The sequence below is a fragment of the Phyllostomus discolor genome, chromosome 13 (assembly GCF_004126475.2).
Source record: "Phyllostomus discolor isolate MPI-MPIP mPhyDis1 chromosome 13, mPhyDis1.pri.v3, whole genome shotgun sequence".
Taxonomy (NCBI): Eukaryota; Metazoa; Chordata; class Mammalia; order Chiroptera; family Phyllostomidae; genus Phyllostomus; species Phyllostomus discolor.
Window position 1 is genome coordinate 61,704,726 of NC_040915.2, and position 14,442 is coordinate 61,719,167.

A 14,442-nucleotide genomic window follows, 5' to 3' on the forward strand; every position below is an offset into this window, starting at 1 on the left:
TAACCTCTTTGTTTTGATATTATTTAAGAAAAGCCCTTAACTTACAACCTGTTAAGTTTTTAATAATATGTGATTCTAACGTATCTAGTTATCTCTTTAACTAACCTACAAACAAATAACTTAAACTAAGAAAGAAGAATGAAGAAGAACGTAATGGCAGAAATACTGACAACAGAATTTACAGTTTAATATCAAGGAAAGAGATTTTTAAAATTAAAAAACAGCCCTGGCTGATGAAGCTCAGTGGATTGAGTGCTGGACTGTGATATGAAAGGTCACTGGTTCAATTCCCAGTCAGGGCATATGCTTGGGTTGTGGGCCAGATCTCCATTTGCAGGTGAGTAAGAGGCAATCAGTCAATGTTTCTCTCTCACTTTCTCTCCCTCCCTTCCCTTCTCTCTGAAGTCAAATAAATAAAATCTTAAAAAACAAAACAAAACAAATACAAGACGCAAAAAGCTTAGTTATCAGGGAACATTTAGCATACAAGCAAGCAACCATGCACTTCTTGGCTGGACCTAAAAATAGCAGCATATAAAAACTGATTTTTGCCCTGGCTGGTATGGCTCAGTGGATGGAGCACCAGCCTACGCACCAAAAGGCCGCTGGTCCAATTCCAGTTAGGGCATGTGCCTGGGTTGCGGGCCAGATCTCTGGCGGGGGAAGTGCGAGAGGCAGCTGATCAATATGTCTCTCCCTCTCTTTCGCCTTCCCTTCCCCTCTGTCTACAAGTAAATAAATAAAATATTTTTAAAAAATTGATTTTCAAAATAATAAATTAGGAAAAAGTCTAGAGATTATAATCATATTCTTTGTTTTAAAAAGTATGATATTTAAATATCATTTGCAATAAAATAAACTAGAACCAAAAATATCTGAGCCCTTAAAGGATTAGCTTCCACTATCCAGAAAATCCTCTCCTATGAAAGACTTCAGTACCCAGTGTCCAGTCAGGAAAACCAGCTGCCTCTGCCTCTGGCTGCCTACCTCACAGGGCTATCTTGGAAAGCTGAATGAGATCAGACACAGGAGATGAGTGGGTAACCTGTAAAGTACTGTAAGCAAGTATTAAACATCTTAGGGATGTTGTTAACAGTATGAAATAAATTAACATAAATAACCTAATCACTTCAAATTTGCTTTGTTTAATCTTGTCATCACTTTGGGACTCTTTCTGATCTTACAGAAATGCACAGTTTACCACACACTTACCTCATCCCTAAGTGAAGGGTCCCTGTAAGCCACATCAGACAGCAAGGTTACCAAGCAGAAGCTGAAGCTCTCTGCAACTGGGAGGGCACCTGGAATCCATAAAGACTCGAATCAGATCAGCACAAATGAGATACTGGGCCACACCTACTCGTCACCCAATTCAGTATGTTCCTTTTCTCACATGGCCTGCCAGGGGACCAGTTTAAAGTGGCGGCTGCCCTCACTGAAATGAATCTCAGAAGAACAGATGTGGTCCCAATGTGCTTGCTGAGAATGCCCTAACTTTTCTTTTAATAAAATATTTTGGTTCAATAAACATAAATCCTTCCTGAGTCAGTTTATAGTTTGAGATTATACAGCCTCTCGGCATGATAAATTCCATTCTTTATTCCTGACCCAAACAAAAGCAAGAAATCAATCTTGATAGTGTATGAGACACAGGATATGGAGGCTAGCTGTCAAACATGTATTACTACTACTTTATACCAAATTAACCAAATTAAACATTTGTATTTTCTTTTCTGCTTTATTTTGACAAATGGAGAAAATCTTTTTTAAAAAATGTATTGACTTTAGAGAGAGACAGGAAAAAAGGGAGAAACGTTCACTTGTTGCACTCATCTGTGCATTCATTGTTTGATTCTTGTGCGTGCCCTGACTGGGGGGGATCCAACCCACAATGCTTGTGTATCAGGACGATGCTACCAACTACGCTACCCAGCCAGGATAATGGAGAAAATCTTAGTAAGAACTTCCAAAGGGTTGCTCTATTTCTCATAGGTTTTTAAGCCCTCCCACTACTGAACCTCTTAGCAGGGAAATTCTCAGAAGCACAGCCTCAAGGTCAAGAAAGGAGCACTATACCCAACTAACCAAAAGAGAAGAAGCAATTCTACCAAGTGCACCTTCAAAATGTTAGAACCTCTGCTGTATACATCCAATCACTATTAAATACACAATCAATTTTGAATACTAAACATTTAATCAAAGATACAGAATTACCTAGTTTTATGACCATACGCGTAATGCATGGCAGAAAATTGTTACATTTCTACTTTGCACTTATTTTAAGATGCAGTTGTAGGTCATTCTCACACTTGACTATGTGTCAGAATCACATGGAAAGCTTGCTAAAATGCAGACTGACTGCTTCCTGGCCCTAGTTCCTTTCTTTCCTTTTTTTTTTTTTTTTTGAATTTTTATTAAGAGTTCACTTGAGCCAAACTGATATATATGCTGGAGAACAAGAGCTCAAATGCTCCCTGACCCTAGTTTACAATCAGTAGCAACTTAACTGATGTTTCAGTATAATTAAACATTTAATTCTTACAAACAATGAACATATATATTCTTCCTTGAGTTCAGAGAAAACATTCTACAAAATTACCTCTGCCTTTACGAGCTGTGCTTTCTTCTACCCAATATACTTTTGGAAGACCTTTAAGAAGTCGAAGAAGGTAAGGAACCACAGAATCTTTGTGCTTAAAGGAAAAAAAAACAGATTATAGTTAAAATACAGGACCGGTAGCTTTTTAGCATAGATTGAGCCCAAAGCAAAGTATATCCACACCCTAATCATCTCAAAGAGGAACATTCACATGGCGTACCACCCTTCTGGTTTTCCATCAGCCCAAGTGCCTAAGGGCAGTGCTAAGGCCTGCCAGCAGGAGCTGACTGCCAGCCTGACTCTGGCCTCCTCTGGGGGCAGGGCCCCAGAGAGGGCTCTCCAGAAGAAGGTATGTGTGTGCACATACACTCAAAACTGCCTTCACTAAGAGGTGCTCAGATTGCCTCAGACCCTTCAGTGGGCTCCAGGACCATATCCTCTGGACTGGAAGGAAGCTTACAGCCACATGCTTCTAAACTTGGTGATGCTTCTGTTGTTCGTGGCCCTTACTTGCTTTGTGTTTTTGTTTTGCTTTTATATTCTGCTTCACTTTTCCTTTGGCTCTTCTTGAATTAAATATTAGACTTTATAGCCATCATCAGTCAATGAAAATTTACTTTCTTCTAGTTTCCAAACTAGTCAATCAGCATATAACTTCCATTATCGGCTCTTTTGGTTGTTTCCCTATTTATAGATGCTCCACTTAAAAAGTAGGTAAGTGTGCTGCGAAGAAGCGGAATGCTATTTGATGTTCTGAAATACTGAAAAAACATGTGGTTCTGAATACATGGCTGCAAGTTCTGTCACACTCCTTCCACTGAAAGGTGGAGGTGAATTCACCTCTCCTGGAAAATGGGCTGCCTTAGAGACTTGCTTCTAGTGGATCTCGACGGTTGTACACATGAGACTGCCTTCCCAGGCTGGGTTAGAGAATGCAGTACAGCTTCCACCTGGCTCCTTCTTAGGACACTCGTCCTTGGAACCCAGACAATATGGTGTGACACAACGACACAGCTCGGGCCATGTGGAGAGGCCCTATATACAGAGGTGACCTGGCCAAGAGCCGCAGCCAAGATTAACCCCTAGATATGACATGAATGGGCCTTCAGGTGATTCCAGACCCCAGCCTTCAAGCCATCCCAGGTGATGTCAAATGGGGCAGAAACAGTGACTCTTCTGGGTTCTGTCTAAATTGCAGATTCATGAGGAAAAAAAAGTATTGTATTAAGTCACCAGGTTTTGAGATAGTTTGTCATACCACAACTGTAACTGATAACCAGAGAACTTTCTTTAGTGAAAACAAAACAATTTCTCCTCTAATAGATAAAAAGGAGCTGACTACAACATCTGTCCAGGATCCTAGTATGCTAACAGACACAGAACTCCCAAGGGCCCTGCAAGGCAGTCACAACACACTCACGGAGATGTACAGTACAGCATAGGTAATACAGCCAATAACACTGTAAGAATGAGCAGGTGGGTACTTGAATCATCAGGAGGATCACTTTACAAATTACATAACTGTCTAACTGCTGTGCTGTACACCTGACACGAATATAAAATAATGTTGATGTTGAATGGCAACTGTAATGAAAAATAAAATTAAAAAACATATATACCTAGCCGTCAGAAAATATGTATGTGATAAAAAATTCACTTTTTGCATTAAAATATTTTATATCCAAAATGCATAATAAAAATGTAGGATCAAACACATTATTATGATCTGAAGAAAAGAAAGGCACATTACATATACTCTAAACCTTAATCTATATCTATCATGATTTTGAAAAAGATATTATATCAAAATTGTCTCAAAGAATATCGTTCTTTCGGAAGGAAAAAAAGTGGTTACTCTGAGTCTGATTAATGAAATTTTACCTGAGACTGAAAAATCAAGTCTACTCTGGAGGACACACAATCACTTCACAAAACATTTTAACTAACTTTCTGGCAGGTAAACAAACAAGCAAACAAAAAAATCTAACTTTTAACAGCATAATTTATTCACACAGTTCAAAAAACAAAATTTCATAAGATGTACATTAAAAAATCTCATTCCTGAAAAAGTCTCATTCTCACCTGTTCCACCTACTCTATCCCGCCCACCACTAACCACTCTTACTAGGTTTGTATGCATTCTTCTAGTACTGCTTTAGGACACATAAGCAGGTATAAATTTAAGTTCTAATTACACCCCCCCTTTATACTGCCGGAAACACTTTCAATGTAGTGAAGACTTACCTGAAGGTCAGATTCAATGAGAAAAATGCCTAAAGCAATCACCGCATCTCTCCGCCTTTCATCTAATTGGAAGATCCCATGGAAATCTACTGGGCACATGCAAAGTAGCTTTTGGACCTAGAAAATGAGACCAAAAAATCCATAGATTAGAAAATTATCAACCCACATTCAGAATAAACCAATATCACAAAAGGCCAGTGAAGCTATATAACCAAAGCCAGTTTTTCCAATTTAAACATCATGAAGAGAACATCTCCGGCTGCAGAAATTACTGTAGACATGGCCTCAAAACACACACCCTGAGGAACCTGGGGAGAGGGTTACAACCACGCATACACAGAGGAGGCAAAGCGCAATAGCTGACGGCTAACACTTGGGGGTCAGGACAGTGCATAGACCCCACTTCCCATGGTGCCTATAAGCAGATTAGCCAAACCTACCTACAGACAGAGTGCCTCGCCTTAAGTCTCTCTAAAAATCAAACGTGTGTAAAGCACTTAAGACTGTGCACAGCACACAGTAACTGCTTAATAAACAATATCTATTATTCCTGGATATGCCGTAATAGTGGCTAGCAGAAGGCAAGCAGGCAATAAATCAGTAACTTACTGAATAAGCAGAAAAATCAGAATTATCTTCAAAACAAACCAACAGCAAATATGTCATAAAGGATTTACTATAAATAGGAAAAAAGGTGATCTCAATCTTGAAAATCTCTGCCGCAGGAATCTCTTGAACAGAGCATTCACAAACACAGTGGCCCAGCCCAGGCCGGGAGAGCCCCACCCTTGCTGTTCAGAGAGCAGACCCAGTGATCCGCTCCCACTAGCACTGACAGAGACCTGATGGGAGGTTTTCATGGCTTAAGACAAGTGTAGTGCTTGACGATCGCCCTGAAAATGTATCAACCAGTTTCCACTGCAATTTTTAGAAAGAAAGCAAACTGCTTTGGTTTGCCTGGATTTTAAAAGCGCAAATACAAAGAGACAACACAGGTCTGAAAGAAAAGCCCCTTCTCGCCTGAAGGATGCCAACAGTCTCTGTCCTAGCATGTTCCTTCTAGGAATGGCTGTACAGAATAATTACAGCCTTGGGCAAAGATTATGTAAAATACTTCCATCACAGTGTTGTAAACAGTAATTGAAAACCAGAAATGGTAATGGAAAATGTATAATAAAGATTATATTAAAAAAAGAAAATCAGAAATAATCTAACATTAGATTAAATGATTTAACCAACTGATGAAATATTAGGTTGAATCACATGAAATAACTGATATTCAACCATTTTTGAACTACAAAAACAATACTTTCATAAAGTTTAACCTAATACTACAGACATTAAAAACGTCTTAAGAAGTATTAAGAAGCATTCTTCTAGCCCTGGCTGGCATAGCTCAGTGGATTGAGCGAGGGCTGCGAACCAAAGTGTGGCAGGTTCGATCCCCAGCCAGGGTACATGCCTGGGTTGCAGGCCATAACCCCCAACAACCGCACATTGATGTTTCTCTTTCTCTCTATCTCCCTCCCTTCCCTCTCTAAAAATAAATACATAAAATCTTTAAAAAAAAGAAGAAGCCTTCTTCTTAAGATAAACAATGACAGAACAAGGCTCTAAATGTTCTATAAAGTTACGAGAGGAATGATCCTGAATGACCATGTACAAAACAAATACTGTAAGAAAGCATATCAAAATGTTAATAGTTTTGAGGGGCAGGATGACCAGCGGTTTTACATGTCTTCTTTGTGCTTTTTCACATTTGCCAAAATACGCTCTAGGGGAAAATATTACTTATGTAATGAGGATAAGCATCCAGTAGGCTAAAATAAAAAACATATACCTATGGGGGAAGGAGAAATCCATGCTTTTTTTATTAATTGTGTAGGCAAGAGTATAAAGTAGTAACAAGAGAGGGACAAAAACGTTAAAACTTCCACTTTCTCCAGTGTTCTTCCACAAGAAGAGTATGCTCCACAACCAGACGGAAAAACAAAACATAACAAAGACCTGCAGACCAACCACAATAAAGTGGTCACTTCCAGAAGCTCCAGCCACTTTCACAGGAGAATCACGTACCTTGACAGAAAAAGCCTCTCAAGAAACATCCCTGTAAATAAGAGATGGAAGGAAGGTGGATTTCTATCAAAATGAGTCAGTGTGATGCTGAGAATGTTGGTTATGGATCAATAGGTAACCAGACAGAAGAGTATGGGGCCCTGCCAAAGTCCATGAACTTTGCCCTGTCCCATGCAACACTTAATCGACACCCTGCTTGAACACACAAGGACATACACTGCCTCACACCTGGGAGGCAAGAGGCAAGACTAATGTGCCCGAAGACAGAATGGAGACTCAGAAACTCATCAAAACTGGCACAATCTCACCACTAAATATGGAAAAGATGTAACCTGTCAATATTCCCACATGACACACACACAACACTTAAAATTTTAAATATTTTTGCTCTCAGCTCCTTTCTCTGTCCCTACTGATTGCTCAGGGGGCAGGGTAAGGATTGTTTTCTTTTTGTGGCTATGAATACATTTAATCTTGACAATTTTTAGGGCAGTGAATTGCACATGAACTTTGGAGTTAGAGCCAGAGTCACATTCTGGCCCTGGCATGGCCAGCTTGGGTGACATGCTGAGCCTCAGCTTCCCTGTCCATACAGCAGTCCCTATGGAGCTAGATAAGACCTGAACTCGGGACTCACTTCCCAGGACATGATAAACATTGTCCATGCTATATTGCTCTTCAATAACACCTTTCAAATGGCTTACATAAGAGTCAATCAAATCAATACGCTTTTAACTCACTCTTTACTGGGCACCTATTTTGTGGGAGATACGGCCTTGAGAACTGTGGATGCAGAGTAAACCCGGCAGACTGGCCCCTGCTCTCATTCTACATCTGAACAGACAGACCAGGTAAATGTCAGACGAGACAGGGTCAAAACAAAGACAGATTTAAAATAAGAAGCTTAATTCTCACTGTTGAAATAAGGGAAGCCATTTCCCTCTTCTCCTTTTTCTTTGTTCATTTACACTGAAAACTCACTATTGTACTTTCTGGAAATGTACATAAATTTTGTTGAAGACCAGACTGGCAATTTGTAAGTTTTATGACTTAGGAATGTTTCTCAAAAACCTGGAAGCCATCTTTGGAATGTAAATATCAAGGGGGACAGCACCCCTACCTCCCAGTTCTGTGGGAGGGCAGGAACCTAACTTCAGTAAGGCTCCTTGCTCTAAGTTGAGAAACAACCTCCTGTCATAAAGATAGAAGTTCATTTTTCCTCTAATTAAACCAAGGAGCTAACACAGACTCCAATTACCAGGTAAATGAACTGTGTGTGACAGAGGGTGCTGTCAGGTCTTCTTACCTGAGAACTAGTTATGGTTTCCTCAGAAAACACGTGTGTGGTGGGTTGTATCTGCCTGGCTGTGCACATGGCTGAGACTTCTTTCTGCTTCTGCAATCTCTTAGTGGATGGCCTGTGATGCATATCATGTTCTGGTTTAATGTTTGTTCAGTAATAAAAGTGTTTTCTTTCTCTACTACCTTTGTGGAAAGCATGTCTGGGTTGAGAGGTTTTGTTTTTAATTTTCTTTCCCTAACGACAGTGCCTGCAAGATAACTTTCGATGGGGTGATCAGGGAAGGCCTCTTTAAGAAGGTGCTCATTATATTGGGACTGATTAAGGAACCCGCCAGGCTCTGGCTGGTATGACTAAGTGGATTGAGCATTGGCCTATGAATTGAAAGGTCACTGGTTCAATTCCCGGTCAGGGGACATGCCTGGGTTGAGGGCTAGGTCCCCAGGTGGGGACATGCAGGAGGCAGCCAGCTGATATTTCTCTCACACATTGATGTTTCTTTCCCTCTCTTTTTCCCTCCTTCTCCTCTCTCTAAAAATAAATAGATACAATTTTAAAAAAGGAATCAGCCAGGGCAAATCTGGAAGGAGGATCAGGAAAGAGCAGTCTGGCAGACATGGCTAGGGTGGCAGCACTGTAGGAAAGGGACAGCAGGGGTGCCCAGAAATCCAAGTGCAAGCACAGACAGCCCCACAGGCCAGGTTGGGAGCCTGGACTGTACTCTAACAGCAATGGGAAGCCACAGCCACTGAGGCACACACAGAGACCTTAATGACTCACATTAAGAATTGAAGTTTAGAAAAATCCTCTGGTTGCTACAAGAAGAATGAATTTTGGAGGACACGGGTGAAGGCAGAGAGATGGGTCGATAGTCCTCCAGGAAGTAGTCCAGGCAGAGGCGGCAGTGACCAGAACAAGCAAAGACAGAAACAGACCAGCTTACATGTTTCAAAGGAAGAGTTTACAGACCTGATGATGGGTGGCGTATAGAAGTGAGGGAAAGATTATTTCAGCTGCCTTTTTGACACACTGAAAAGTACCCCAAGTCAGACATCCAGGACGCATGAGGTCTAGAAACATTCCATACAAGGAGCGTTCAAAGGAGTGTTTAGCCTGGAGACAACCAGGCTGTTAGGTGACCAGTTTCAGTCTTCATGTGTTCGAAGGGCTCCAATGACATCATCAATAACAGCAGCTACCTCACTGTTATTGGTACAGTTACTAGTGCATGTGTCTGTCTGCACACTAACTGGTAAGCTCCTTGGGCAAAAATCATCTCTTATCTTTGCATCTCCATCTCCTCCACTGTGGACATTAGTGATAAGCGACACGCTCACTCCTGCCTGGGCCGCAGACCCTGCCCGTCTATTCTTCCTTATTGCCCAAAATTCACTCTGACCAGTGTGGCGGGTTTTTTTTCTCAATCCAGATCCTCTCCTATTTGGGGCATGCTGCCAGCCCATCCTGGCACTTGTCCCAGAGGGCAGAGGCAAACCGTAAGGTCTCCTCCTTTAAGTCAAATGTAATAAATGGATTTCTCCTCGCAGGACAGGTGTTCTGGGTTGGGTCTGTTTGCTAGTTTTTTTTGTTTTTAGGTATTACACTCTTACCAGAAATGAATTACTCAGAAAGGGCACAGGCATGCACTCCAGCAATATCCCAGGATAACTTTTCGTCATCATGAACATGTCTCCACCCCACCGCCCACGCTGAAGGACCACCAACAACTCCCAAACATATGCAGGGTCATAGATGAAGGTCTCTCACAGAGTCAACTGCCAAACATCCACTTGCGGGCATATCGGTGTATGTTCTTCTACCCTGTGTTAGAGGTTACACATAATCTTAGGCAACAGGTTCTTAACTAGGCCTCTCTCTGACTTCTGTCTCTCCCTACTCCAACGCCACCACTATCTGTGCATGCACTTGCAGTGGCTCCCCACCACGATGAACACACCATGCGCACTCCCACCCTGGCAATGAGATCTACTCCCAACTTCCCCTGAACACCGAGACCCGAATACAACACCCACTTCCCCCTGCTTGGCCTTTCCCATGGTCTTCACCCACCCGGAACGTTTCATTCAACCTGCCTCACCTCTTCTATAAAAATTCTACCCATCCATCTCATGTCTCCTGCTTCTCAAAGCTTTTCCAGCCAGACCCTGCAAAGTTTTTAAATTATTTTTTATCCTCACCTGATGACATTTTTTATTGCCTTTAGAGAGAGAGGAAGGGGGAGAAAGAAAGAGAGAGATTAAAAAAAAAATCCATCAATGTGAGAAATATTGATTGGTTCCTTCTTGTACGCTCCCCAACTGGGGATTGAACCCGCAACCTGGGTATGTGCCCTGACCAGAAATCGAACCCACCACCACTTGGTTTACAGGATGATGCTCCAACCAACTGAGCCACACTGGCCAGGGCCAGACCCTACAATGGGATGTGATCTCTCCCATCATACCTCTCTGTAGCCCACCAAGAACTCTGTACTTCTCTTGAGATAATTATCTTTTTTATATCTTATTTTGATGTTACTTGTATACTTACCTTCTACTCCCTGCAAACAGGACTGTGTCACCCTAATCAACTGCATCTACTACACCCTACTTAACCTGAAACTTAACAGCTACTTAGTGGACCTAAAGGGGCCAGTGTCGCAGGGAATTAAGGAAATAAGAAGGAAAGAAAACAGAGTACCACTAGAACGCAGGCTTCCTACTGTAGGGTTTATGTACATTCTGATAATTGTCATATAACCAGTACCAGGCATAGCGCTGGCATGCAGTTGGCATGAACAAATATGTGCTGTGTCATCAAATGAATGGAAGGATGGTTGGAAGAACAATCAAAGCAATGTATAGTATGATATACAGCCACACCCTTACAAGCCTTACAGTCCATTGAGAGTTACAAAACCATAAAAATGACATGACAGTTAGTGAGTAACACAAGTCAGTCACCAAACGGACAGCCCAGAAAACCTGGTACGAGGTCCAGGCTCTGATGCAAAATGCTCTCAGAAACTGAGACTCTTGGAGAAAAACATATGAAGGCTTGAACCCAGGCCTGACAGAAGTCGTCACACATCAGATAAGGGAGAACCAGTTCCCATGAGCTCGCCACTCTGCAAATACAAACAGCTAACAGTTCAGGAGCACTTATCATGTGGCCAGGCGCTGGTCTGCACTATCTTATCTAATCTGTGAATTATCTTCATTCTAAGGAGTAAACAACCGAGACACAGAAAGGTCAAAGTCCTAATGCAGGATAAAGCTTTGATGGTATAATTTAAAAATAAGAACAGATAATAACTGAAATTTTTTGTCAGAATTTTACAACACACTAACAAGTTGTTTGTTTTGGGCAGGGGTGTAGAGCTTGTCATTGTAAAAAGTCATTAAGCTCAAAACTGACAGAGAGCCAGGGGCACTCCCATCTACAAAAAGGATCCAGAGGGGCTTTACACACTACTTTAGGGGGAAAATAAGTCAAGGACCACAGGGAGGCAACAGAGGTAACTCACACAGACTTTGATAAGAGCTCCTGACAGCACTTTAACTCAAGACTATTAAAAGAGAGGGAATTTAGCCCTGACCCGTGTGGCTCAGTTGTTTGGGTATCATACCGCAAAGTGAAGTCACCAATTCGATTCCCAGTCAGTGCACGTGCCTGGGTTGTGGGTTTGGTCCCCAGTTGGGGCGTGTGTGGGAAGCAGCCAGCTGATGTTTCCCTCCCTTCCCCACTCTCCAAAAATTAATATGAGGGGAGGGAAGGGAATGAGAATTTAGACTGCCAAGGTAAGGAAATGCTAAACCAAGGAGAAAATAAGATGCCCTCACAAGTTGCAGATGAGAATCAGACATAACAGCAGGTGTCAGTATGGTATTTGGGTCAAAATACAGCTATAATAATAGCATTAGCAGTTTTTTAAAAAAGCATACAACTTTTGTTACCCGAAACCTCTGGGAATAGTCTTTCTAGAGGAACAAAATTCCCTGAGAACTAAAGAAAAAGGTTTGAGTATTAGCAGTAGTTTTTTGGTATAAACCACGTTTTAGATTGTTCTTTCTCAAATGTACTTCCCCGTAGAGAACACTGAGCACGGTTCACACTCCTAAGTGATGTCAAGCTATGAGGATAAGCACAGGTGACTGAGACCCGATTGATGCACGAGAAGCTGCAGGTGCAGGAGGCATAGCACCTGCTCCTACAAGCAGCCTGGGCTGAGGGATTCATGAAAAACGTTCTTTTGGTCATTGGTAGATGACTGCGTGACCTGTTAACATGGCTTTCTACAACCGTCAGCAGAGGCAACTTTACACACCTCTAGTGAGCCACCATTCCTGAGCTCTTCCAGGTGCCTGGCAGGGTACTGCGTGTACACCACACACCTCTAGTTCCTGGCACATCATTTCAACAGGCAGCGCCACAGTGACCGGGGGAGCCGCACTGAGCCATGAGGCTCTGATTCGTAGTCCGGCTCTGCCATTTCGCACCTCTGTCTCCACAGATAAGTGACAAAACCTACCTGAAGACCTCTGCCCTTCTGTCATATTTCCTTCTGTACGATGTGGACAAAACGCCAAGCATGTGCATATATAGAAACACACGCAATCTTGCCTGCGTCTTAAAACTATGCCAATATTGACAAATCATCTCCCTCAAACCTCAGTTCTCTCATGTGTGTAAGAAAGACTAGACCAGTGTTTTGCAATGTCTGCTCTTGCAATAAAACTCTGTGATCCGAGAATGTCCGAGAGCAGCCATGAGGGAATAACAGGACCTGGGTTTACCTTCCTGCCATAAAACAACTGTAAGAATGAACAAACATAAAAAACACTGGTTTCGCACACTGGATGGGGAGCACAGGACTGCGAGGACTGGGAGAGCGGAAACAGAGTGGGCTGGCTCCGCAGCGCCCCGGCTTCCTGCCAGAAGACACAGAAGTCAGGGTGTGCTTTCTGACTGCACCAGAATAAAATTAGAAATCAACAACAAACATCTATAAATCCCCCAAATGTTTGGAAACTATACAGTATACTTCTATATGCCTCCGAATCAAAGAAGAAATCACATGGGAAATTAGAAAAAAATTTTAAGAGGGATAAAAAAGAAAACACATCTTACAAGATCTGTGGGATGTTGCTAAAGCAGCATTTGGGGAGAAATTTACATCTTTAAATACCATATTAGAAACAAAGAAAGATCCAAATTCCCATGATCCTATAATTATATAATTTTAAGTTGCCCCAAAGATCTAACAGACTATTTTCCTAAGTGAGAAAAGACATCTAGGAAAACAATACCTAATACACAAAATGTAATTTTCACAAATCTGTTTAAAGTGGTCTTAAAAGAGTTCCATCTCTATGCCAATCACAATTGACATTTTACTTTACTTATTCTTAATATTTTAAATTCTTCACCAATCCCCTAAAGGCTATAAAACAATTAAGCTGCTTTTAGGAAATTGTTGCAAATCATTTCCCTGGCCTGCCCAGGGTGATCAAGCCCCGCCCCCCTGCTCAGTCTATTTTTGTGCCCGCCTAGCTCCCTAAGCTGCCATCACTGCAGCCTTCTCTGTAAGGTCATCAAAAGTGTCAGAAATTTTCTACCTCTGGCCCTTTGCACAAGCTGTACCCTCTGCTAGGAGTGCTCTTTTCCAGACTCTTCATTGGCCAACTTCTACTCATCCTTTAGCTGTGTTTAAAATCTTCCCTCACATCCATAGAAATATCCATTTCATCTCTACTGACATCATTTACCTTTTTTTTAATTGAGACAAAATTCATTGACACCATTTACTCTTGTTTTGGGGTACTTGTTACCATTTTAAGTTATATTTACTTACAACTTTTTGTTTAATGTTTATTTGTCTGTCTCTCACTCTCCATGGTAAACTCCATGACGGCAACACCATGTCTATTTATTCATCCCTCTAATGGGCCCCTTAAGGGCCCAGCACAGTGCTTGGCACACAGCAGGCACTCACAGATTCATTATATGAATGAGTGAATGTCACCATCTTTTGCTTTCGTAATCGTGTAAGTATCCTAAATCTAGGCTTCCAGACTAGCTCTAAACACAGAAACACTGAGACAAAAAGAATGGCTTCCGCAGCAGAAATAGAGCCTCTCAGAACTCAACAAATAAATCCAAGTGAGAACTGAGGACTTTTCCTCAACACTGTATTTATGTATCAGTTTATCACACAAATAAA

At 41.7% G+C, this 14,442-nt stretch overlaps 1 protein-coding gene across 2 annotated transcripts in view; it reads right to left on the minus strand.

Annotated features, from left to right (window-relative positions):
- PI4KA (phosphatidylinositol 4-kinase alpha) overlaps positions 1 to 14,442 on the minus strand; it is a 101,971-nt gene that overhangs the window by 81,398 nt on the left and 6,131 nt on the right. Inside the window, exons 1-4 of one of the 2 annotated variants that reach the window (XM_036014689.1) lie at positions 5,116 to 5,139; positions 4,844 to 4,960; positions 2,600 to 2,693; positions 1,213 to 1,301 (exon numbers count right to left, since the gene is read on the minus strand). In XM_036014689.1, coding sequence (XP_035870582.1) covers positions 1,213 to 1,301; positions 2,600 to 2,693; positions 4,844 to 4,960; positions 5,116 to 5,124 — 309 coding nt within the window. In that variant the 5' untranslated portion in view covers positions 5,125 to 5,139. Of the gene's footprint in view, positions 1 to 1,212; positions 1,302 to 2,599; positions 2,694 to 4,843; positions 4,961 to 5,115; positions 5,140 to 14,442 lie in introns of those variants that run through there. The other variant, XM_028529007.2, reaches the window with a different exon arrangement.